At 34.5% G+C, this 26269-nt stretch overlaps 1 protein-coding gene across 8 annotated transcripts in view; it reads left to right on the top strand.

The window, feature by feature from the left end:
- Positions 1-26269, top strand: part of RALGAPA1 (Ral GTPase activating protein catalytic subunit alpha 1) — a 264987-nt gene that overhangs the window by 104097 nt on the left and 134621 nt on the right. For 4 of the 8 annotated variants that reach the window (XR_006203767.1, XM_042942988.1, XM_042942989.1 and 1 more), the window contains exons 17-20: positions 12163-13716; positions 15479-15603; positions 16599-16815; positions 18265-18441. Coding sequence is in view for 7 of the 8 variants with exons in the window: in XM_042942988.1 (XP_042798922.1) it covers positions 12163-13716; positions 15479-15603; positions 16599-16815; positions 18265-18441 (2073 nt within the window). In the remaining variant the exon portion in view is untranslated. Of the gene's footprint in view, positions 1-3902; positions 4044-12162; positions 13717-14410; positions 14492-15478; positions 15604-16598; positions 16816-18264; positions 18442-26269 lie in introns of all 8 variants that reach the window. The other 4 variants (XM_042942991.1, XM_042942994.1, XM_042942993.1 and 1 more) reach the window with 4 other exon arrangements.

The raw sequence follows: 26269 nt of genomic DNA, 5'->3' as shown, positions 1-26269 counted from the left end.
TTGTTCTTTTAAGTTTAAAATTTTACTGTTTTACTTAAAGCTTGTATTTTTTTCAAAGTTCCTTATATAATTTTTCTGATTATAGTAGTAATTTATGCTTAGTGTGGAATGTAAAATTTAAAATGTAAAAAAATTTTTAAGAAGCATCAATGAGATAATTGTTAACATGTTGGCATATTTCTAATCTTTAAAGAGCATATAATGAGTAAAATACTCCTCTTAAATTCATGCCTGACTATGAATACTTTCTGGTACCTATGTCAGAACAACCTTATCTGGCCTGTTCGTTGACAAACCTATCAAATAAAAAGTTAAAGCATTAAGAATTTTGTTAAGAAAGGTGCCTGCGTAAAGTTGGAGAATACTGAAAAGGGCAGCAGATTAATTTAGGATAGTGTTTGGATATATATTTTCTTAAAATTTTTTTTTTATGTTCATAGTGAATGTACACAGTTAAAAATTAAATTTCTGAGAGAGTGTATACATTTTAGTAAGTCCCTCATCACTACTCCTATCTAAGGTTTTGCTTATGCCAACACATTAAAGGATGCAGTGAATTTAGGACTTACTTTAGAATACATTCGTGAGAAGTAATAATGTGTTTATAGTTATGAGTTAGGAGCTGGTATTCGACTGTTGGAACAAATATATCACTGTTTCTGTTTTCAGATTTTCCTCTTGGTTTATGTTTATTATAATATTGCGCCTAAGTTTGGGCACTTATAAACGTATTTCTGCCAGTGGACAGACATGTATGTATGATGTGAATTTTATTTAATTATAAAAATGGAGAAATATGTGTTACATTTTAGAAATGAGAAAAGGCCAGATTTGCCTTCCTCCTAATTGTTTTGTGTTTGTGTGCTTTTAGTGATGTGTTACGTTTGCTGTTCATGAATTTTGTATGCTGCATGGGAATTCTCTAGTGAAGGTCACAGTTTTTGACATAATGTGTATATTTTATGATCCAAGATGAATTTATGTGGAGTGTGTCTATTTTTCTTTTTTATTCACCTTTTTGAGAGGGGTAAAGATAAGAAGCCTTCAAAAATTGACAGCTTATATGTTTGAAAATTTGTTTTTACTTTTTGATGTTACATTTTTCATACTGCCCTTTCATCTACATAAAACACATATTACAGATTTAAAATCACTCATGCATGTGGCTTAGGAATGTATGTGGCAGTTGGAATTTCAGTGGCTTAATAGAGATTTCTGACTTAAGCTTTAGATTAGTAAATCCCTCAAAATCCCAGTAGCTAATTCATTGTAAATAACTTTCTATAGTGCAGGTTACACGGTTGTGAGGCACTAGGCAAAATTTTAGGTATGTATAAAGACCTATAGTATAATGAAAAATAGAGGGGTACATTTGTGTAGAATTCATTCAGAATCATAACATACTTGAACCACTGTGTTTGTAGAAAGTTCCGAGGGAAATGCTCAGGCTCTTCAAGTTGGTGATAGGAAAGAAGGAACAGGAGGAGTTGTAATCTCCAAGGAATTATGTAACTCAAGGGAGAAAAAAATAGAAGAAAACTTGTAATTCTTCTGTAGAATTGAAAATTGAATCAGATTAGTTTTAAAAGAATCAATGTAATTTTAAAATAAGTATCTCTAAAAGTCACATCCGATTATAATTGTAGATGGTATTTTAATCTTTTGTGTTAATAACCACTACATATTTTGCCTATATGTTTGTGTCTTTGCTCTAGTAAGATTGAATGAATGATGATCTTGAAGTCCGCATAGCTGTGTTTCACGTTAGATTGTAAAATTGTGTCATTTTCTTAAGGAGAAGAAACTAGTAGGAAAACACATAAGACGAGATTCTGACATTTTGTATGTGAGTTCAATTCTAAAATAGTTACTTTTTTTTTTTAATGTTTGTTTATTTTTGAGAGAAAGAGAACAGGGGAGGTGCAGAAGAGAGGGGGACAGAAATCTAAAGCAAGTTCCACACTAAAAGCAGAGAGCCTGACGCAGGGCTTGAATTCACAAACTGTGAGATCACGACCGGAGGGGAAGTTGGACACTCAACAGACTGAGCCATCCAGGCACCCCAAAGTACAGTTATCTTTAACATATCACTTGACAAACCATACACCGAAGGCAGATTGTTGCCACTAATATAATCCAATCCTCCATGTTTTGCTGCACATAAATTTACCTAAAAGCTTCTCTTAAAGAATCTTTATTTGCCAACATTAATAAAGTTTTTGAAAAATGTATAGTTATAAGCTATGACATATATTTAGTTTTCTGTGAATACTTTCTTTGATTTTCTCCTCCATATGTTCACAACCGAAACTGTTGTTTTTTACATAATTATGCTGGACTCCCCAAATAGAGTATTCATTCAGTAAAGCTTTGTTGAGCTCATATATGCCAAGCACTAGGATTATAAAGATAAGAGGATATAGTTGTGTGTTTGAAAAGTTGGGGGGCTGACATAAAAAACATATAATCCACTAAAAATAGATTGTAAGGTTTGCAAAAGCAGGGATTTTTAATTATTTTGTTTATTGCCATATTGCTTGTAAGTTAATCACATGGGAGAGTCTGAAAAGCTTCACAGGTGAGATGACATTTTGAGTAAGGAGTGTCAGGAGGAAGAGAAGACCGAGGATATTATGAACTCACAAAGCCATGCTGTTGTGAAAGAGCATGAACATTTCAGGGAACATTATAAAAATCTCTGTGGCAGCAACATATGAGAATAGAGAGAGGAGATGCAGTTTCAGTGGTTAGTATAGTTAGTATAAGGTCACATAGGCCTTGTGTGATAGACTAAGGAATTTAGGCGTCAGGGAACCAAGAGTTTCCAGTAAGCAGGAAACCTAAGATTTTGAAATGATATTAATGTTCACATTTTTTTTACCATCACTATTATACTGGATATTATGCAGTATTGTTTCTTTTAAGTCCTCTATTCATACGTAACAGTATATATAACGTCATTTGTTTAAGAATCCCTAAACTAAAAGTTAAGTTAAAAACATGTTTGGAAAGTATAAACTTGATTGTTATTTTATTTTTAAGTCTGCTAAAATCTGTCTTTAATTTTATGAACTGGTGACTCCTTAGAGACTACCAAATACAACTACAAATGTAATTTTTGAAAAGTAATCCAGTTTTTAAGTTTATCTTTAAGAACTTTATAAAGTTACATTGTATGCTTAAGATTTTGAATTACCACAAACTTGTTTATTTTTCTCAGTAACTTGATTTTTCATCCAGATCGCAAATTCAGTTTTCTGTATATATTTCTACTTAAAAATTTTAAATTATGCTGTTACACTTTAATATAAATAGGAGATACTGATTGGAGTAAGCATTCTTCTCCTACCAAGATTTAACAGTAACCATGAGATTCAATCCTTTAGATTATAAAATGTTCTAAAAATGAGTGACTTCAAAACTTTGTTAGGGAAGAGTATGAAATTAGAAATTATTTGTTTTTAGAATTCAGCTTCATTAAGAAGAATGTCTCAGAATGGCTCTAAGAAATGCCCAAATATAGTACCAAAATTTCTTTGAACTAATGATGTTGAATTCTTTTCAGTGTTTCCATTAAATGAACTTTCCAACCCTTGGTTTTGAGAACATAGTGCTAATTTAAAGTGTCTGCTGATTTTTAATGCTATATCATTGTAACTGCTAATAATAAAGAAACATTTTCCTGCTTTACACCAAAAACTTTACATTCGAAATGTCATGTGTTCTCTGATTTCTTTTCTTACAGCTTGCCAGTATTTGCAGTGCTGAAATGTTTTAATTTAAAATTTCCTTCCTTTGTATCTTTTAGTTTTCTCTGTTGCTGCTTTTTCTGTGACACAAGCCTTTCATTATAGTCACTCTTCTTTTTTCCTTCCCCACTTCTTTCTTTTCCTTTTTTAAAGCCATGAGAAGCCGATCCATTGGTGAATGTGCTCTGCCATCGGCCTATATACGCAGTGCTAAAAGTGCTCCTGTTCTGATCCATACTTCCAAACCCTTCTTGCCTGATATTGTTCTCACTCCCCTTTCTGATGAGCTTTCAGGTAGTGCCACCTCTGCTAATTTCTGCACCACCCTTTTCACTTTTTAATCCTGCTTTCAAATTTTGCTTAAATAAACTCTTCAAAGTTAATTTCTTTGGGGGAGGTGTGGGAAATCGGGAAAGTGGTTGAGAAATCAACATTTTGAGTTATTTGAATTCTAATGCTGTCCTTGCAGTTCATTCTGGAAGTGCTAAGTTTAGTGCTGTGCCAATGTCCAATATTTTGGGTTGTAAATTTTTTTGTTTACCTTTGAGTGGTTTCTTCTCAGGTGGTAAAAGGAGTAGTAATGTATATTTATGTCATTATGTCTGACTAAAGATGACTTGGAAGATAACAATCAGAGCCTTGGCTTTTAATTTCCCATTGTTTTGACTAATGATATGGTAAATCTTGAGTAATGCATCTCCATCATCTGTAGTAATGGAAGTAAGCAAGGGGAATCAATAAATGAGAAAAGTATATAATCTTAGAGTTGCTTTGGAATAAATCTTTGTATTTATATTAGAGTATAATAGTATATAGGATTCTAAGAACTCATTTTTAAACCAAATAAATCATTCTGTAAAGCTCCAGTTTTCAAGGAACCTCAACATTCGGTCATTTTTCCAGTTCTGCCTCAGGTCCTTGATGCCCAGTACTAGGATAAGATGGTCTGCTCTTTAATAAGGTTTAATTACCATGTAATAAAATGTACAGATTCTGGGTTCAGTTCAATGAGTTTTGAGAATCTACACACTCCTATTAACCATCATCCCAAACAAAATATAGAACATTTCCATTACCCCTCAAATTCTCTAGTGACACTTTCAAGTCAGTATCCCTCCTCCCCACACAATCACTTTTGATTTCTATCACCGTAGATTAGTTTTTTTAAAAAGAATTTTGTGTGAGTAAAATCATACAGGGTTGTTCTTAGAAGCAAATGTGTCGAATAATTACTATGCAAAATGTGCTAGTTCAAAGAAAATTACTTGTACATTCTTGGGTACATTATTTTTAGTTTTTTTAATGTTTATTCCTTTTTGAGAGAGAGAATGGGAGTGGGGGAGAGGTAGAGGTAGACAGAATCCGAAGCAGGCTACAGGCTCTGAACTGTGTCAGCACAGAGCCCGATACAAGGTTTGAACACAGGAACCAAGAAGTCATGACCTGAGCCAAAGTTGGACACTTAACTGACTAAGCCACCCAGGCACCCCTTTCTTGGGTACTTCCTTATCACTCTTATGAGTGTGTCCCTGACATTGCCTCATTTGGTGAGGTTGATTTTTTTTTGTCTTTTAAACAACCCATCTCTGCATCCTTTCAGTTCCTAATGGATTGAAAGCTTATGCAACAGAAAGTGCATTTTTATTAATAATGATATTTCCGGTGAAGTCCTTTCCATCATCTGTAACCTCATTAAGATCAGATTTCACCCAAACCAAGGGGGTACATATTGAGGGTTAAATATATGTAGGTACACAGACACTCTTGTGGTTGGTGTTCTTTGAAAATATTGTAAATGAAAAAAAAAAACCTTATTATTTTACTTTTCTAAAAATGAGAAAATAAAATATTCAATTATTGGATGTGATATGTTTGTGTTTTCTGGTTTAGGATGCCTTGATTGATAAATACTTAGACATATTCTGTAATATGTCTAATATTTTGGCAAATATGCATGTTAAGTGCTGAAATCTTTTTTAAAAGTTTAAAGGTGAGATTGTTCCTTTGAAAATTCTGTAAGGTAATGCCTTAACTGGGATAAGTTCCTATTTCAGAATCCTTCATATTTATGTAATTCAGAAAGAGGTTAATAATTTTAATGGCTTAATGGGGGAGGTGTTCTATGAAGAATGTTTGAAAGGAATTTTCTAAATTGCGGTTTTATTTATTGTTGCTTTCATTTCCCCCATTTGGGGTAACATGCATTCTGTGTTAGATTTAAAGAGTTAGATAATGGTGAGACACCAGTCACTAAATCAAAAACAGACTTTATCTTTGATTATCAAAATAATGTTAATTTCAGAAAATATGGATTATGTAGAAAAGTATATGAAAATATACATAATCTTCCGAGTGCTTATTTACTGATAACTTAAAATACAGATACCTCCAGTTTTTTGTGCATGTGTACATATAAAATATAAAAGCGTAATTAGACTTAGTTATTTTGAATAAAAATCCTTTTTCTTTTAAGACTTAAAAGATACAAAGAACATGGAAAGTAGCAAAAACTGATAAGTAACTTGTGAATTCAGCATATTCCATATTGGTTGTATAAATTTACATCCCTGTCCAGGAGATGTTAATAAGTATCCAATGGGTTAAAGATTTATAGTGTATATCAATATATTAAAGGCCCCCAGAAGTCAGTTTTTTTAAAAAGAGACACAGACACGCACCCACGCGTGCGCGCGTGCACACACACACACACACACACACACGCACGTGTTTATTTCTCAAACTTATGTAGGCATGGAGAACTTTTCCAGGTACACATATTCAGGTTCTATAGCATTAAGGTTCCAGAAGAACAAATTTGGAAGCATTGAACTAACCTTATAAATTTAAAAATTAGCTGTGAAAATTGGACAGGATTATTCTTATATAAACTTATATAGTAGAATTCCGAATTGTTGGATTTTTTTCTTCATTGCCTCTGATTGTTGGAGGCAAATTGAAGGCCTAAGCATTTGCTTCTTCGGGTGTTAGGTTGCACTGAGGCAGTAAGGAGGTGGGACAGTGATGGGGACAGATAGGGAAAAGAAAAAGAGGTTCAGAATGAAGAGATTTTTAAAAAATAGTCCTAAATTTTAAAAAGAAAATTGCCAGTCTTAGATTCTCAAGCAAACTACTTATGTTTGTAACTTATGTTACAAGGTTTTGAGTAAATTTTACTGTAGAACAGTTTAACGTACAGGGGCACCTAGGTGGCTTGGTCACTTGACCATCTGACTCTTAATTTCGGCTCAGGTCATGATCCCTGGGTGATGGGATGAGGCCCTGTCTCAGGCTTCGTGCTGAGTGTGGAACCTGCTGGAGATTCTTTCTCTCTCTCTCACTGCCCCTCTTCTCAACTCGCACATGCTTGCTCTCTCTCAAATAAAAAAAAAATTTTTTTTCATTAAAAAAAGAATAGCTTAATGTTCAGAGAAAATTAGTAAGGAAAGTGAATTACATAGGAAAAAAGGTTTTGTTTTGTTTTAAGTTTATTTATTTGAGAGAGGGAGAGTGGGGAAGGGGCAGACAGAGGAGAATCCCAAGCAGGCTCCACACTGGCAGTGTGAGCTGGACGCGGGGCTCAAACTCCTGAACCATGAGATCATGAGCTGAGCAGAAACCAAAAGTCGGACTCTTAGCTGACTTAGCCACCCAGGCGCCCCAGGAAAAAAGGTTTTTCGTAGTTGTATATCTCTCCCTCATATGAACAGGCTTAATGAACTCAAAATATTTCCTGAGCACATCATTTAAGGTCAGGAGTTGAGGTTTCTGTAACTGGCTTCACCAAAAAAACAATGAAAATACATACAGTCACTCTACTTCTTGGTTAGAAGTAGAGTTCTCCAGAAAAATATTTACCTGATACTCTTGAATACTTATGAGGATAAAAGGAAACTCTGTTTAATTCCTCTTATTTTTAACACTAAGATTTTTTTAAATGGACCATCAGTTTTCAAAGTACCCTATCTCCATCCAGCCCTTTTTTCTCCTCCAGTATTCTTGTTTAGGTGTCCATTTTCCCTACACTGTTGTGTGATGCTATATGGTACAGCTTTATATAAACTAAACTAGTTGTATAGCTGAATATCCTTGAAGAGTTCTTCTTAAGCTCTGGGGACTAGTTCAAAGGCATTTGCTGTATATCATTCTCATTAGTTCTTAATGACAGACTCATGTGTAACAATTGAAATAATATTTTTTCCCAGGCATCTGCCTCAGGTTTTGATAGAATATTGTGGAGGTTGTACAAGCACTTTTTTTTTTAAAGCTCTACAAGTAATAGAGGTGTCTAGGCAAGCATGCTCTCCCTGTCCTTTATTCTTACACTAAGTTTTAAGTGTAACTTACTTTTTAAGCACTTACTTTTAAGCATTTGGTAACTTAGGCTGAACAGTCTCCATTTTCCTGATAAATGGATTAGAGAGAAGCCAGAAATCTCAGTAATTGTTAAGCAAATTAACTTTTATTGCCAAAAATAATACTTTAATGAAAGAAGGAATTTAAAAAACATAAGCACGTGGGCACCTGACTTTCTTCATACTTTTGCAACTGTTTCTTATTATTTTCTAATTAAGTAGTGTGGGATTCTCACCGGAAATTAAGTTTACAAACCTTTCTTTGAATGAGTTCTTAAAATTGCTAATTTGTTTGTCATACTTTTTGCTATTAGAACTCTAGTCTGTCTAGGTCATGTTACACAGGCTGCTAAAATTTAACAGTGCTTCATTATTTGTTTTTTGTTTTTTTTTAATTTTTTTAAATGTTTATTTATTTTTGAGAGAGAGAGACAGAGTGTGAGTGGAGGAGGGGCAGAGCTAGAGAGGGAGACACAGAATCAATCCAAAGCAGGCTCCAGGCTCCAAGCTCCAAGCTGTCAGTGCAGAGCCTGACCCAGGACTCAGACTCACAAACCACGAGATCATGACCTGAGCTGAAGTTGGACACTTAACCAATTGAGCCACCCAGGCGCCACCAGAAAAACAAACTATTTAATCCACAAATAATTTCCAACACTTTCATACTAAACATTATTAAGGAAATCCAGAGTTGAAACTGGGCGTTTCTAATACTTTGTAGGCTCTATAGGAAGCATTTTATACATGTTCAAAAGGTTTTTTGATTTGTTAAAAAACTTTTTTCTTGTTTTGCTCATTTACTACTTTAGTATTATTTTAGATTCAAATAATTTAGAGGCTGCTATTTTTCAAGGTAAAATACAAGCAGCATAATTTTTTTGAAGACCATTTTCGTTTAAACCTGATGCCACTGTTATTTTCAGCAAACCATTACAAAGTTTTTTAGTTGTTTTCTTCTGTATAATTTACTAATGTTTATATTTGACTGATTTTTTATTTCTAAAATTCTTATCTTTAGACAGATAAATCATTATGCCACTTCATAATTTTTTAATACATTAATTTTTGCCATCTTAAAAAAATTAATGAATTACCTCATGAATATGTGACATGTATTCAGGATATTTAGAATGTGGACTAAGTTTTGCCTTCAAATCCCAGCTCTCCACTTGCTAGTTGTGTAGCCTCAGGCTACACTTAAATAGTTTCTTCATCTATAAAATGGGGATAACAACACTTATATCCCGGTGGTGTTGTTAGGATTAAGTGAGTTAATATATGTTAGATGCTTGTAACAATGCCTAGCTTGTAGAAAAGACTATATGGTTTAGCTGTCATTTAGTATTTTTCTCCTTAACAGAATACAGGTATACAGGCATTTCTTTAAATTTAAGGTCTGCTAGAATTAATTATGCTTAATTTAATTGCTGACATTGATTTCCTGTCAACAATTATTTTCTTTTTTGATGTTATGCAGTTAGTATTCTTATATGCCTATGTAAGAACTATATTTAAAAACTTAAATATTGGTTTTTATTTAAATTCTCTAACAGTACATTGCTGATAGAAAAATATTGTTTCTTTTTTTTTTTTAAGCTCTTGCCCTCTTAAACTTGCATAAGAATTTTAGGTATTAATATGTGATAAAAAAAATTAGGAAAAAAACAGACTGAAATAATGGCTAAATTTGCTTTGCAAGGTGAGGACTGGGTTGGGGAAGAAATTCTTAAAAAGAGAACTTCACAGTAATCTTTAATGGCTTGTTTAGAGTAGAAAAATTATGAAATACCAGTAAAGGAACTTAAAATTTTAAACTAATATTCTGCTTTTTTTCTGAGGTTCATGTATTTGCTAGGATCATAACATTGGTATTTAAAAAGTTTTTAAGATTTTAATTTTGAATTGGGGCTGATAAAATAACTATAAAATTCTTAAGAATTTTTATAGAAAATGAAGATAGTCTTTATCCTTTGCTAAGTCCTATTAGGATATTTTGTGGAAAGGAACTTGGAGTACGTGTTAAATATAATCTCTGTCCTCTAGCCAGAGGTTCTTATGATCTGATCTATTATGGGAGATAAAATAAAACCAAGATACTTACATTCATTGAGACACACAAATAAGCATTCATTATCTTCTGCCATAGTAAATAATGGGTATAAATGCATAAATGTTTGGTTTCTGAGGAGTTGTTTCACTTTTTTCATTTAAAAGAATTACTAAATGGCGTGTATGAAGAAATCCAGTGTCGTTTTTAGAATATTATATTTTCCTCAACTTAATGATAAAATAAAATCTGTCTTAACTTCTAGAGGTATTGTGTGTTTGACCTGTGCTTAGAATCTAAATGTGTATCTTCAGGAATATAGTGGAATCTTGTCATAATACAAACTTCTTTTGATCTGAATCTGTGTATAAAGTAGCTTCTTTTGGACTTTGTACAAAAAGGGCTATATGGGTAAAATAGAAGGACCAGCCTCATTTTTTTTTTAAGTTTATTTATTTATTTTGAGAGAGACACAAAGCACTAGCAGGGGAGGGGCAGAGAGAGAGGGGATGAGAGAATCCCAAGTAGGATCCACATTGTCAGCACAGAGCCTGATGTGGGCCTCGATCTCATGAACCATCCAATCATGACCTGAGCTAAAATCAAGAGGCAGATGTTTAACTGACTGAGCCACCTATATGCCCCCAGCCTCCTTTTATTCATAACATGAATCCTAAGAATATTTTGAATTGCTATCCCCATTTTATAAATGAGAACACTGGTTTTCAGAGTCTGGAGTAAGAAAACCTAAGTTCTAGACCCAGCACAGTCAGTAAGTTAGTATGTGATCTTAGGGAAGTCACTGTTTTGCTCTGAATGTAAATCTTCTCATTTTCAGTTATGGTCCTGTTACTTTTAGCCTTTGCATTATAAGCCTAATGAGTAACAACATCTGACTTTTTGACTCTTTGTCCTTTTTTCATAGTATTTTGCTGCCTTGCAAAAACAAAATTTTTAGTTATTTCTTGGTAATGTAAAGGCCAGAGTGGATTTCTAGGCACTGTATTTTCATTCTGAAATTTCTAATTTGCATATATCTGTACACTTTAATAGTATTTCATCTTGTGATTTTCAATTTTAAAAATATTTTTGAGGATTTACCATATACTTAGCAGCGAAAACAATGCAGTGATATGGAACAGTAATCTGGCTTCTCATACTTTATGGCTTCACCTCTTTGGGCCTCTGTTTCTTCAGTAAGAGAATTATATAATCTGTAATGTCCATTTTGACTCTAAAATCTATGATTCTTAGAGATGTAAGAAGACATAGATACAGTTTTTAAGGTTTAATGCTTGTTTAATGGAAAGTGCCAATGATAGGCAAAGAAGGTTTCTTGCTAGAAGATTAAGTGGTGTTTGTGAGAATGAAGAATACAACTAATTTTTTAACCATGTATTTTATTTGATAGGATGAATAAATTTTAATGCTATAAAAAAAATAAAGCAAAACACCTCAGTAGAACTGTTTCCTGGCACAGAGAACTTGTGGAAGAGGGTGGAGATTCCCATTTGCAATATGTGATCAAATAGGCAAGATTTGAAGAAAAGATAATGCCTCTTGCCTGGCAAGGAAGAAATGAGAATTTATGAGACCCTATAAGATTCTGCAATGGGATACTTAGATCAGCTTTCTTTGTTAAGAGTTACTTTTTTCTGCTTAGAACTTAAGTAGGAAAAATTGAATAGTAAGTTTAAATTGCTTTATGTATTGGCACAGCTCTATCTTTAACTGCACTTCCAAATGTTTCATCACCTCACTGTTACTATGCATGTTAACATTTTAAAATGTATTCTGATAGTTTTCTAATTCATTGACACTACATGCTTTATTGGCTTGTGCCCATCGTTAAAAACAGATTTCTACTTTTAATAGATTTTATTTCATTGAGCTTACAAAAAAAAAACTCATAATTTTTTTTATTTTAAGCATATGCTTAGGGTATGGTTGAAATTAATCCTATATTTTTCATGTTCATATAGTTTCTACTGTTCATAATTTTTCTTTTTTACAGATATTGATGATGCTCAAATACTTCCCCGCCCAACTAGAGTCAGACATTTTTCACAAAGTGAAGACACTGGAAATGAAGTTTTTGGTGCTTTGAATGAGGAACAGCCATTGCCTCGAAGTAGCAGCACTTCTGACATCTTGGAACCATTCACTGTTGAACGAGCCAAAGGTGCAGTTCCTGTCATTGACAGTTCATCCCGTCATGCGCCAAGCTTGCAGAGTTCCACAGAGGCTTCTTCAATAACTAGATCCACTGAAAGCCACATCACTGATACTCATAGTAGAGAGTCTTCTCTGGAAGTTGGTGATAGCATATATGATCATCTTTGTCACTTAATAGATCCGGTAGAACTTGCAGATTCAGCTTTTGAACAAATCCAGTACATTGACCTTGAAGGAGATGACGATCTTCTTTCCTCCCTGAAAGAATATTTTAAGGAAAACCAGGAAAATCATAGTAGAAATGAGTTAGGTAAAGATGTAGCTTCTCAGGAATTGATTGTTGGAGTAAATAGGGATGAACAGTCATCCTTAGATAAATTAGAATACATAGACCAGGAAAGTAAATCAGAAAATATCACCTCTTTTGTTGGGACTCCTGAAAACATTCAGTTTCAAAAAGAACCAAACTCAGCTGTCTTCATGAGTAGTATTGCACCTAACCAGTTAGACAGTTTTATGAGAACAAAAACTTATGAAAAAGCTAAGGAACTAAACAGTGATAAACAGTCATCAGAACCTAGTTCAGGTAGCCCTTGTGATAAAGAAATGAGGAAACACCTGTATAGACAAACAGCCACAGAATTAGATGCCTGTGTAGATACAACACTAGCTGAAAAGGTTAAGGGTGTGCAAATTAATGAAAAAATCACTGTCCCACATGTTATGCATGCCAAGAAAACTACACTAAAAACACCTGTTAACCACAGACTGCCTCATGTTACAAACACTAGCAAGCTTTCTCCAACTAAAAGGAGCTTGTCTGAAACAGTAACTCCTAGAGCCAAAATCATGAAAATTACTACTAAAAAACGAAATACTGTTCATGTTACTTTTAGACCATCTACTGAGTCAGTTCAGTTTTATAATCCTCTGGAAAACAAAGAGGCTCCATGGAAGATGAGACTACGGAAGCTTGGTGGTTTTAGTAGTAGTAGTAGTAGTAATAGCAACAGCAGCACCAGCAACCCCCATGCCAGCTCAAATAGTTTTACAGAGATAGTGAAGCCTGGTGTGTACAGGCCTCTAGATTCAGTTGGTACAGCATCAGTAAGTAGCAAAACAAGTAAGGAATCTACAGAGATTCCCACCACTATATTACAAAAAGAAGGAACTGCAAGTAATCAGTTAGGTAGTCGTAGTACTCTTAGGTCATCAAGTCATGAGGCAGGACTACAGCAGGGCTCCCTGGGTGGCGTTTATAAAACTGTTGTACATGCTCTTTCGAAGCCGAAGGCAAATGTTTCCCCACAGAGGCAGAACAGAATGCCACCAGAGGCTCCACTGAGGGATCTGTACAGTCATGTAATGGGCTATTTTGGAAGGAAAGCTGCAGGTGAGCACTAACAGTGTGCAGAGCGCAAAAGGAGAAAGACAGCACCAGTTTGGCTTAATGCAACTGAAGCAAGCTATAAGCAATCAAAAAGCTTTGGGATGGTCACTGCTTTCTCTCTGTTTGGTTATGCATGCGCCTTTTCCCAGCTGTATTTTTCCCAGCATAAAATGTTTATTTAAATTACTAATTTCCCTTATAAGGCATTTAGTTAAACCTCTTTGCTGCTGAACAAGATAGGAAAGAGGAAGAAAATAGGAAAATTTTAATGACCTTTCAGAGGCTATCTAAATCAAATATTTTCCTGAGTATGCACTACATGAGACATGAAATTAAGTTTACTAAGTAGTTGGAATACTTTCTTTCCTGGCCCCCTATAGTTTATATTTAAAAGGGCACCAGCTATAGCTGATTGAGTTCATTTACTTTTATGATTGATATACTTGGTTTTATCTTTTTTCTTGGAAGAGTATTATTTTGATATTACATAACATAATGGACATCAAGGTCGTACAACCAGCACTAACATTTTTTAGTTATCATTGAAGGAGAAATTATTTCTTAAATTTCAAAGTGGATTTAGTTACCTTTAAGCCATTTGAAAACAAGCTGCAGGCTTCTTAGTTTTGCATTCATTTGTATAGAATGCAAGTCCTTAAAACACTTACCAGTACTTTTCTTTTTTCTGAGATTTTAGATGTGCATAAAGGTTTCATGATAGCCAATCATGATTTTAATATGGAACCTCTATGGACAGATTACAGAAAGCAAGATTATGGTAACTGTCTTCTCTTATCTTGATTCAAATTAAAATAACTTTACAAATATAGAAAATTAACTTTCAGCAGTAAGGTAGGTTTTGATTTTGTTTGTTTAACATGGTTTTGTTAGCATGATTAACAGAATGCTGTATAATGCATCTTGCATTGAGCCATTAATGCCACTTGAGGGCAGTATTTGACAGCTTAGCAAAGCCTGGCCAGTAATATAAAGATAATGGTACTTCACAATGAACTTTTGACCAGTGTATTTTCTTAACCTGAAATGCTTTTTAGTTTATTAGGAATGTAAGCAATGCTGATTTTCTTTTAATTGCAGAGAAATTAACTTTTCAACAGCATAATGTGAAATAAATATCATTTTTTCTATAAGTTTGTTTCCCAAGTTTAAAACTTTGTTAATGTAGTCATTAAAAAAATCAAAATAACTTTTGTGGGTTTTTTTTTATATAGAAAAACCTTTGTGAAAATAAACCTTTTTTCTTAAAACAATGAAATTAGATTTTGTAGTGAACTGAAATGACATTATGTCACAATTATAGATTATTTATCTAAGCTTAAATGCATTTCTGTCCTACTGAGATGTGCGTAGATTGAAGGGATAGATTTCTTGCAAATATTCCTTGGGGAAGAATGGAATTCTAAATTATTAAGGCCCTAAGAAGCAGCATAGAGGCAGGAAGACAGATAAATATACCAGTTTCTTTATAGGCAATATTAACCTAACTCCAACTAGTGCTTATCTATCAGCTTTCTTGCTGTTTAAGGTCATACTGAAGATTGACTAACATCTGCTTAGTTAAATAAAGTAAATATCAATTTACTAATTCTTAAAATTAAATCTAAAAGGAGAGAAATTATTCATAAATGCATGTTTGGCAAATAATTGATATGGCATAGGTAATTTGTTTTGAGTTATTTGTTTCAAATTTAGGAAATGCAGTTAAGTCTTTTCTCACTATATATAGTTATTTATTTATTTTTAGTCAATAAAGAGGACATGAGCCCAAAACTGCCCCCTCTTAATAGTGATATTGGCAGCAGCAATGCTAATGTTCCTGATCTGATGGATGAGTTTATAGCAGAACGACTTCGAAGTGGTAATGCCTCAGTAAGTGTTGTTTTATTTTATTTATTTGGTTTTAGCGAGGAGAGTAGAGAAATTAAAAGATACATACTTTTGTGTGTGTGTAAATTTTCATTCAAACAACCTTCCTCTGAAATTTATATTTTTGTAGTATTTTTTATTCAAAGATCTAAAACAAATAGGCTTATAGTTTTGACCAGGGTAAAAGATTAGAATACCTATTTGTTTACCTATTTAGGAATAAGCCCCTACCTTCCTCGTCTTCCCTTTGCTTTTCATGTTTGCTCATAGGTTCTCTTCCTTCCCACTGCCAACCCTTAGCAAGAAAGAGGTCTTCTGGCCCAACTCCCATAAGTTGATAGCATAAGTATTGATTGCTTAATAATTACAGATAACTTTAGAGTAGATTTTAAAGTTATCTTTGTTTTGAGTATTAGAATTATGGCAAAATGAAAATAGAACCAATTTTACCCCTAATAATACTTAATTATTAAGGAAAGAAATACATGTGGAATTGCTTTATTTAAATGGTCCTATTCCATTTGGATTTCAATCTTTAGTGAATGTCTGTAGCTCCATTACATTTCCCTTTTATTTTCAGTTTCATTTTTTTCCTTGAATGGGAAAAATTTTTTTAAATCATTATATATAATCATTATAGAATAACCTCTTTGCCATCATTTTTTCCTCCCTCCACTATCTCTATTTGCTGCTGCTTTTTTGAATTGAATACTTTGCTCTTTCTACGGTCTTAACTTGAATCTATAGATCCTTTTGAGGCTTAAGAGTCTCAGGCCCAGTACCATATAATAACTGGGTCTCTACTTTAGATAAACCAACAGTAGTTCAGGTTATGGCTCCATACAATTACATAGATTATTTAGTTAGTGTGTTTTCACCCTCCTAACTCAGGCCCTAAACCTCAACATTTATTGTGATGATTGTCTTGGCAATTCAGTATTTCAGATGTTTAATGACAAGAAGAAATTTTAATGGTAAAATGTTTCTTGAATTTTTAGACTATGACAAGAAGGGGAAGTAGTCCAGGCAGTCTTGAAATTCCCAAAGACCTTCCTGATGTTCTAAACAAGCAAAACCAAATGCGCCCTATTGATGACCCAGGTGTGCCCTCAGAGTGGACTTCTCCTGCCAGTGCAGGGAGCAGTGATCTTATCAGCTCAGATAGTCATTCGGATTCTTTCAGCGCTTTCCAATACGATGGCCGAAAATTTGACAGCAAGTATCTTTTTCTGTTTGAGCAATATGGTTTTTTGTTGATTGTTTTCTGTTTGAGACTTATGGATTATATAACCATCACCTTCCTCTCTGTTATTTATATGGGGTTCCCATGTATTTTGATTTCATTTTTCAGTGAAATTCCAAAGGAAGTTTTAGGGAATCACTTCAAGTTGGGACCACTTTATTTCACCAAACTAAATTAAAGACACTTAAAAAACAAAAACCACTGTGCTTTCATAAAACAAATGGTATTCTAAGACCAAACATGTACAAAGGAAAAAAAATTAAAATTGACTTGATATTAGAATAAAGGACAGTCATGGTTATGAGTTGGCACTATTTCATTCTTTGCAAACCACTGTCTAGTTATGTTCAGTGCTTCAGTATGTTCAATACAATTATGTTCAATGTTAAATTACTCAGACCTTTTCTTGAATAATCACTTCATATTAAAATGACAGCAGTGGTATTATTTGGTGCTGTATCACTACTACATAGCTAGCTATATACACTTGGCAGTGAAGAGTACCGATATTTAAAAAAAGAACGTGGGGGCGCCTGGGTGGCTCAGTCGGTAAAGCATCTGACTCTTGGTTTCAGCTCAGGTCAGGATCTCACAGTTCATGGGTTTGAGCCCCACATTGGTCTCCACGCTGATAATGTGTAGCCTGCTTGGGATATTCTCTGTCTGTCTGTCTGTCTGTCTCTCTCTCTCTCTCTCCTTTCCCTGCTCACACTCGTTCTCTGTCTCAAAATAAACTAAAAACAAACAAAAGAAACATGAAAACTTTGGGAACCACATTAATGAAGAGCTGGGAGATGCATTGGAGAAACATGTTTCCTGCCCTCATATATTACTCTTATCTCAGACTGGAATATATGACTTAGAGAAAAATGGTTTTTACTGTATGTGTGCCATTTTTATTACATATATCTGTAGTTGAAAAGCGTATTACCAGCTATCAAAAAACATAGATAATAGTGATGATACATCATATGCATGTTTAATCATTACTGTTAGTAATAAGCTGTGAGAACCTTTAAAAAATTTATTTAATGTTTATACATTTTTTGAGAGACAGAAATAGAGCATGAGTAGGGGAGGGGCAGAGAGAGAGAGGGAGACATAGAATCCGAAGCGGGTTCCAGGCTCTGAGTTGTCAGCACAGAGCCCGACATGGGACTCAAATTCATGAACTGCAAGATCATGACTTAAGCTGAAGTCACACACTTAACTAACTGGGCCACCCAAGCACCCCACAATTTATCTCTAATTATAAACTTCCAACTCTTAAAATTATTTGCACTTGCCTGAGTGGTATGTAAATAGAATAGATTTAGGGGAATGTTAATGTTTAATCATTTTGCTGAAGTAGCTGTGTCTTTTGTAAATATTTTTGTTTCGTGGTTGAGACGTCTATGTACTAGCATTTCTTCTTCCTATAGATTTTGGCTTTGGAGCTGATGCTGGGATTGCATCCTCTGCTGATGTGGACTCAGGTTCTGGCCATCACCAAAGTGCTGAAGAGCAAGAAGTGGCTAGTCTAACCACACTTCAGTTGGATTCTGAAACAAGCAGTCTTAATCAACAAGCTTTCTCCGCTGAAGTTGCAACGGTTACTGGTAAACTTACTCAAGGGAATGTCTTCCTTAAATGTATTTTTTTAAGCCACCAAAGAATATGTTTAGGATTTTATTTGATAGGTTTTAAGTATTATTACTGTTTAAGTACTATTTTTTTTTTCATTCATCTTTATAGAAAAGTGGAGGAAAAAACACATTAATGTAAGAGTTTCTTGACCTGGAGTCTACATGGATAAGTTTTGGGGAATTAGCTGAACTCCCAGTATTATATACAAAATGTTATATGTGTTTGCATCACTGCATTTCCTGCAGTGATGTTTAAATGATAACCAAAAAGTAGTTGAGAAGTACTATCTCTTTTTCATCATCTTTCAGAGTTAGCCTAGATTTTTATAGATTTCTTTGGCAAAGTATTTATTATAGAAACTGTAGGGAATACTGCCTAGTAGAAGGCCTACTTACTAATATACCAATATTCTATGTTCATACAACAGTAAATTATTCTTTTCAGCAATTTTTAAAATGCAGTTAAATATATGATGAGTAGAATCCAAGAAATTTACTCATGAAATGCAGGGTCACATTATTGCAAGGTTAGTGCAGTGACCAGAGGGATCCTGAGCAGTTTCTAGCTCATAGTTCAGTGGTTCCATTCTGTGATCCAAATTCATTCTGGTTCTCACTGTAGTTTGATGCCTTTTGATGGGTGATTCCAGTTTAGGTATCAATATTGTATCCTGTGGTTCATTGGAACTTGCAAGACTAAATACTGATTTCTGCTTGTCTGAATTTGTCAGGCACAGTTCCTCAGCCACATCAAACATGAAGTTTGACCAGTGATGAATCCTTGATGGGCAGAAACCCATCCTTTGTTTTCCCATCTTACCCCTTCTTTTCCACTTCCTATCAGGATTACTAAGAACTGTAACCTGCCCCATTAAAGAATAGAGACTGAGTGGAGGACAGGAGCCAACTGAGTTAGATCATAGTCCCATTATTACAGAATTTAAATGACTCAGAGAGAAATACTAGGGAAAATTCTTATTTTATAGTAAACCGCTGTTATTGTAGTTGTTTTTAAAATAAGATGTTCAACATTACTAGTAGAGAATGTAAATAAAAACCACGAGATACCACTATACATATAATTAAACAACTGAAGTTAAAAACACTGATAATACCAAATATTGAAGAGGATGTAGAACAACTGGGAATATCATGTCACTCATGGGAATGCAAAATGGTAAGGTTTCTCTGCCAAAATATGCCAGTGTCTTTTAGAAGTAAACATGCATTTACCTCATGACTATTACTAGGTATTTACCTCTGGCAGCTGTATTTGGAACTTCATGACAGCATTATTCACAGTAGCTAAAAATTCAAAACAGCTCAAGCGTCCAACTAGTGAATGGACAATCAAATTGTAATGTAGTCATTCACTGAATATTCATTGGAATAGGACTCAGAAAAAAAAAAAAAAAAGATTAACATATGTGAAACCATAGCTGATTCTCAAAAACATGCTAGATGAAAGAAGTCAAATACAAAAGACTATATATCGTACTTTATTATTCCATGTATAGGACATTCTAGAGAAGACAAAACTATAGTGATAAAGGTCAGTAATTACTTGGGGGGGTGGGAGTCAGCAGGGGATCAACTGCAATTGGGCACAAGAAAGCTTTTCATGCTGATGGACATTTCTTTGTTTCGATTGTGTTATTGATTATGGACTGCATACAATTGCCAAATTAATATAACTGTACAGTTAAAATGGGTGACTTAAAAAACTAAATGTGGAAGTTTATTTTCTACGGTCACACAAATTTTAATACTATCAAAACTCTAGATATTTGGACAGTGTAGAGAGTTAATGAACTTTGAAAAGAATGGACTTTCAAAGTAGAAATAATAAAATGGCTGAGAAGTTTTTTAACTGATTTAGAGATCCACTGTACAACCCCCCCAGTCTGTGACTCAAAAGAATCCCACCAATACGTGTCCCTTAATCTGGGGACCATCTATTTTGAAGGAGGAGTTAAACATCATGCTCTCCAGTAAACTACATGGGTTTCTTATAGTTTTCTTAAAGCCCTCAGACTATTAATCAGACTGTGATGTTTTCAAAAGACTACAGTATGTGAAAGAAGTCTGACCTCACTTTTTCTTTTTTATTTATCTTTAGTCATCAAAACTGGAGTTCCCCACAACAATTCTAAAAACTTAATATATAAAGAGAACTTGTTTTAGGCCTTTTGCCTCAATGTGAGTTTTGGATAATTGAACTTCAAAGAATTTTTAACATGTATATAACCTATATTTACTACACATGGTGACCATTTCTAGGACTCTACTAGGAAGTTGTATAAGGAATTCTGTTCTTGATTAGTGCCACTTGTAATAGTGTAAGGGTGTTTAAGAAACTAAAGCAGTTCATGGATCAAGTTCTAATTAAAAGATAAAATTCAGCAAAGAGTACAACAGCATATAATCAATATACAAACTATTCAACACACTTTGATTATTTTTTCAAGTATATTTTGCGTATATTCTCACAGTTAACTTTTTAAGAATAGCTGTGTTCTATCAAAGGGATGTTAATAGTCATGAAATCTTTTATTTTCCTGTAATATTTTCAGAAATTATAGCAGAAACTTAATATAGGAGATAAAAATTTAATGGATAAATATTAATATAGCAATATATTTTAAAAATACATTCTTTAAGAGGAGAACACCTTTAAGTCAGGTGTTCTAGATTGTTACTAATAAAGTTAAAGACAGTAATGATTCACTAATAGGTAATCTTAATAAAAAATTACTTAAGTTCTAATTCTAAAAAATGAATCAGATTTTTATGGATGAAAATAATACATGGAAGTAAGAGAAATAGATTTGTATTACAAAGCATTTGACTAAGGCTGATGATTTTTTAAATGTTTATTTTTTATTTTTCAAAATGTTTATTTTTGAGAGAGAAAGACAGAACGTGAGCAGGGGAGGAGCAGAGAGAGAGAGGGAGACATAGAATCTGAAATAAGCTCCAGGCTCTGAGCTGTCAGCACAGAGCCTGATGTGGAGCTTGAACTTGGGAATGGTGAGACTGTGACCTGAGCTGAAGTTGGACATTCAACCAACTGAGCCACTCAGGCGCCCCCCCCCCTTTTTTTTTTTTTAGTTTTGAGAGAGAGAAAGGGAGGGAGGGAGGGAGGGCAGGCACATGCGCTGGGGAGGGGCTGAAAGAGAGGGAGACAGAGAGTTGAACCAGGCTCCAGGTTCCGAGCTGTCAGCACAGAACTCAACGCAGGGCTCGAACTTATGAACCACAAGATCATGACCTGAGCTGAAGTCGGACACTTAACCAACTGAGCCACTCAGGCGCCCCTGATGACTTTTTTGTCGTGTACTTATAAAATATTTGATGAGTATTAAGGAGATTGTTTCATTATGCCCTCAATAGTTTGTGTTTGTACTAAAGTATAGAATTTTTACATTTCTGTAGCTACCTTTTAACATATGATTTTGTGCCATATGAATTTACTCCAAATCTCAAATGAAGGAAAGGAAATTGACTACCTACTGTGTATCATAATTGAGCCTAAATGAAATCATGATTATCATTCAGTAAGGGATTCTTAGCGTTATATGTTCTTTTTAAGGCATTTATTGTGTTATATTTAAACATTTGTATAAACAGTGTGGAATGACACATTTGTGGAATTAAAATAATACAAATACATAATTTATTTACTTGGTTTTTGCTTTACTGTATAAAAGGAGGTAACAGGGACAGAGTTTTAGAATTATTGAGTCCAGAATATTGATATTTCATTGCTAGAAAGAAGCTTAAATAAAAAGACCAAATACATATTTTTTAATTGAGGCATAATTGCATACAATATTATATTAGTTTCAGGTGTACAACATACAGTGATTTGACAAAAGTTAATACAGTGTTATTGACTATATTCCCCATTCTGTACCTCACTTCCCCATGACTATTTACTTATTTTATAACTAGAAGTTTTTACTTGATAATTTCCTTCCTCTTCCATGCCCCCCTCTCCTTTGGCATGGCAGCTACCAGTCAGTTCTCTGTATCTATGAGTCTGGATTTTGTTGTTTGTTTTGTTTTTTAGATTCCACATAAAAATGTAATCATATGGTATTTGTCTTTTTCCGTCTAACTTATTTCACTTAGCAAAATCCCCTCAAGGTCCAGCCACGTTGTCGCAAATGGCAAGATTTCATTCTTTTTTTGTGGTTAGGTAGTATTCTTTTGTATGTATAAGTCACATGTTCTTCATCCAGTTCGTCCATCAATGGACACTTAAGTTGCTTCCATACCTTGGCTATTGTGAATAACGCTGCAGTGAGCATAGGGGAGCAAATATCTCTTTGAATTAGTATTTTTGTTTTCTTTAGATAGATATCCAGTAGTAGAATCGCTAGATCATATGGTAGCTCTATTTTTAATTTTTTTTAATGTGTAATATATTGTCGAATTGGTTTCTTAAATTTTTTTTTAATGTTTATTTATTTTTTGAGACAGAGAGAGACAGAGCATGAATGGGGGAGGGTCAGAGGGAGGGAGACACAGAATCTGAAACAGGCTCCAGGCTCTGAGCTGTCAGCACAGAGCCCAACACGGGGCTCGAACTCACGGACTGCGAGATCACAACCTGAGCTGAAGTCGGACGCTTAACCGACTGAGCCACCCAGGCGCCCCACAAATTGGTTTCTATACAACACCCAGTGCTCATCCCAACAGGTGCCCTCCTCAATACCCATCACCCACCCTCCCCTCCCTCCCACCCCCCCATCAACCCTCAGTTTGTTCTCAGTTTTTAAGAGTCTCTTATGTTTTGGCTCCCTCCCTCTCTAAACATTTTTTTTTTTTCCCTTCCCCTCCCCCATGGTCTTCTGTTAAGTTTCTCAGGATCACATAAGAGTGAAAACATATGGTATCTGTCTTTCTCTGTATGACTTATTTCACTTAGCATAACATTCTCCAGTTCCATCCACGTTGCTACAAAAGGCCATGTTTCATTCTTTCTCATTGCCAAGTAGTATTCCATTGTGTATATAAACCACAATTTCTTTATCCATTCATCAGTTGATGGACTTCTAGGCTCTTTCCATAATTTGGCTATTGTTGAAAGTGCTGCTATAAACATTGGGGTACACGTGCCTCTATGCATCAGCGTTCCTGTATCCCTTGGGTAAATTCCTAGCAGTGCTATTGCTGGGTCATAGGGTAGATCTATTTTTAATTTTTTGAGGACCCTCCACCCTGTTTTCCAGAGCGGCTGCACCAGTTTACGTTCCCACCAACAATGCGCATGGGTTTCCTTCTCTCCACATCCTTGCCAACACTTGTTATTTTCTTCTCTTTCTGATAATAATCATTTTGACAGGTGTAAGGTAATATCTCATTGTGGTTTTGATTTACTTCCTTGATATTTAGTGATGTTGAGCATCTTTTCATGTGTCTTGAAATATATCTGTTCAGATCCTCTGCCCATTTTTAATCAGATTGTTTTTTATTGAGTTATATGAGTTCTTTATATATTTTGGTTATTAGACCCTTTTCAGATACATGATTTGCAAATATCTTCTCCAATTCAGTATGTTCCCTTTTTGTTTTGCTGATGGGTTTCTTCAGTGTTTAGAGGCTTTTTAGTTTGATATAGTCCCAATTGTTTATTTTTGCTTTTGTTTCCCTTGCCTGAGGAGGCATCTAAAAACCATTGCTAAGACCAATGTCAAGAAGCTTGATGCCTGTGTTTTCTTCTAAGAGTTTTATGGTTTCAGGCCATATGATCAAGCCTTTAATTCATTTCGAGTTGATTTTTGTATATGATACAAGATAGTGGTGCAGTTTCATTTGTTCACACATGGCTGTCCGGTTTTCACAACACCATTTATTAAAGAGACTATCCTTTTCCCATTGTATATTTTACCCTACTTTGTTATAAATTAATTGACCATATATGTATGGGTTATTTCTAGGCTCTCTGTTCTCTTAATCTTGATTTTTTATGCCAATACCACACTGTTTTAATTACTGCATCTTTGTAGTATAGTATGAAACAGTGAGCAGGATATCTCCAGCTTTGTTCTTTCTCAAGATTGTTTTGGCTATTCAGTCTTTAGAATTTTAGAATTATTTGTTCTAGTTCGCTAACAAATGCTATTGGTATTTTGGTAGCGATTGCATTGAATCTGTACATTGCATTGGGTGATATAGACGTTTTAATGATATTAATTCAGTCTATGAGCATGGAATATCTTTCCATTTATTTGTGTCTTCTTCCGTTTCTTTCGTTTGTGTTTTATAGTTTTCAGTATATAAGTCTTTTACCTCCTTGGTTAAATGTACTCCTAGGTATTTTTTGATGTGATTATAAATGAGTTTTTTTTTTAATGTTTATTCATTTTTGAGAGAGAGAGAGAGAGAGAGAGAGAGAGAGAGAGAGAGAGAGGGAAACAGAGCGTGGCCGGGGAGGGGCAGAGAAAGGGAGACACAGAATCCGAAGCAAGCTCCAGGCTCTGAACTGTCAGCACAAGCCTGACGCAGGCTTGAACTTGCCACCTGTGAGATCATGACTTGAGCCCAAGTTGGACACTTAACAGACCAAGCCACCCAGGCACCCCTTTATTTCTGTTTTTAATGGTTCATTATTAGTGTATAGAAACACAGATTTTTTTTAAAAACATATTTTGTATTCTGCCATTTTCTGAATTCATTTATTCTAACAGTTTTTCGGTAGAATCTTAAGGGCTTCGTATATGCAATCTGCATGGAGTGACAGTTTTAATTCTTCCTTTCCAGTTTGTGTGCCAGTTATTTTTTTTTTTTTTTTTCTTTTTACCTAATTGCTCTGGCTAGGACTTCCAATACTTTGTTGAATAAAAGACAAAGGCATCTTTGTCTTGTTCCCGATCTTAGAGGAAAAGCTTTCACGTTTTCACCATGGAATATGATGCTCGTTTGTCATATATGACCTTTATTATCATATTGAGGTACCTTCCCTTTATACCTAGTTTGTTGAAAGGTTTTTATCATCAGTGGGTGTTGAAGTTTGTTCAGATACTTTATCTACTGAAATAATCATATAATTTTTTAAATTTAATTTTTTTTTTTTTTAATTTACATCCAAATTAGTTAGCATATAGTGAAACAGTGATTTCAGGAGTAGATTCCTTAATGCCCCTTACCCATTTAGCCCATATCCCCTCCCACAGTCCCTCCAGTAACCCTCAGTTTGTTCTCCATATTCATGAGTCTCTTCTGTTTTGCCCCCCTCCCTGTTTTTATATTATTTTTGTTTCCCTTCCCTTATGTTCATCTGTTTTGTCTCTTAAAGTCCTCATAGGAGTGAAGTCATATGATATTTGTCTTTCTCTGACTAATTTCACTTAGCATAATACCCTCCAGTTCCATTCACATAGTGGCAAATGGCAAGATTTCATTCTTTTTGATTGCCGAGTAATACTCCATTGTGTATATATACCACATCTTCTTTATCCATTCATCTATTGATGGATATTTGGGCTCTTTCCATACTTTGGCTATTGTTGAGAGTGCTGCTATAAACATGAGGGTGCATGTGTCCCTTCAAAACAGCACACCTGTATCCTGTGGATAAATGCCTAGTAGTGCAATCGTAGGGTAGTTCTATTTTTAGTTTTTTGAGGAACCTCCATACTGTTTTCCAGAGTGGCTGCACCAACTTGCATTCCCACCAACAATGCAAAAGAGATCCTCTTTCTCTGCATCCTTGCCAAAATCTGTTGTTGCCTGAGTTGTTAATGTTAGCCATTCTGAGGGGTGTAAGGTGGTATCTTATTGTGGTTTTGATTTG

The sequence above is a fragment of the Panthera leo genome, chromosome B3 (assembly GCF_018350215.1).
Source record: "Panthera leo isolate Ple1 chromosome B3, P.leo_Ple1_pat1.1, whole genome shotgun sequence".
Taxonomy (NCBI): domain Eukaryota; kingdom Metazoa; phylum Chordata; class Mammalia; order Carnivora; family Felidae; genus Panthera; species Panthera leo.
This window is presented reverse-complemented; position numbering and strand designations above follow the sequence as displayed.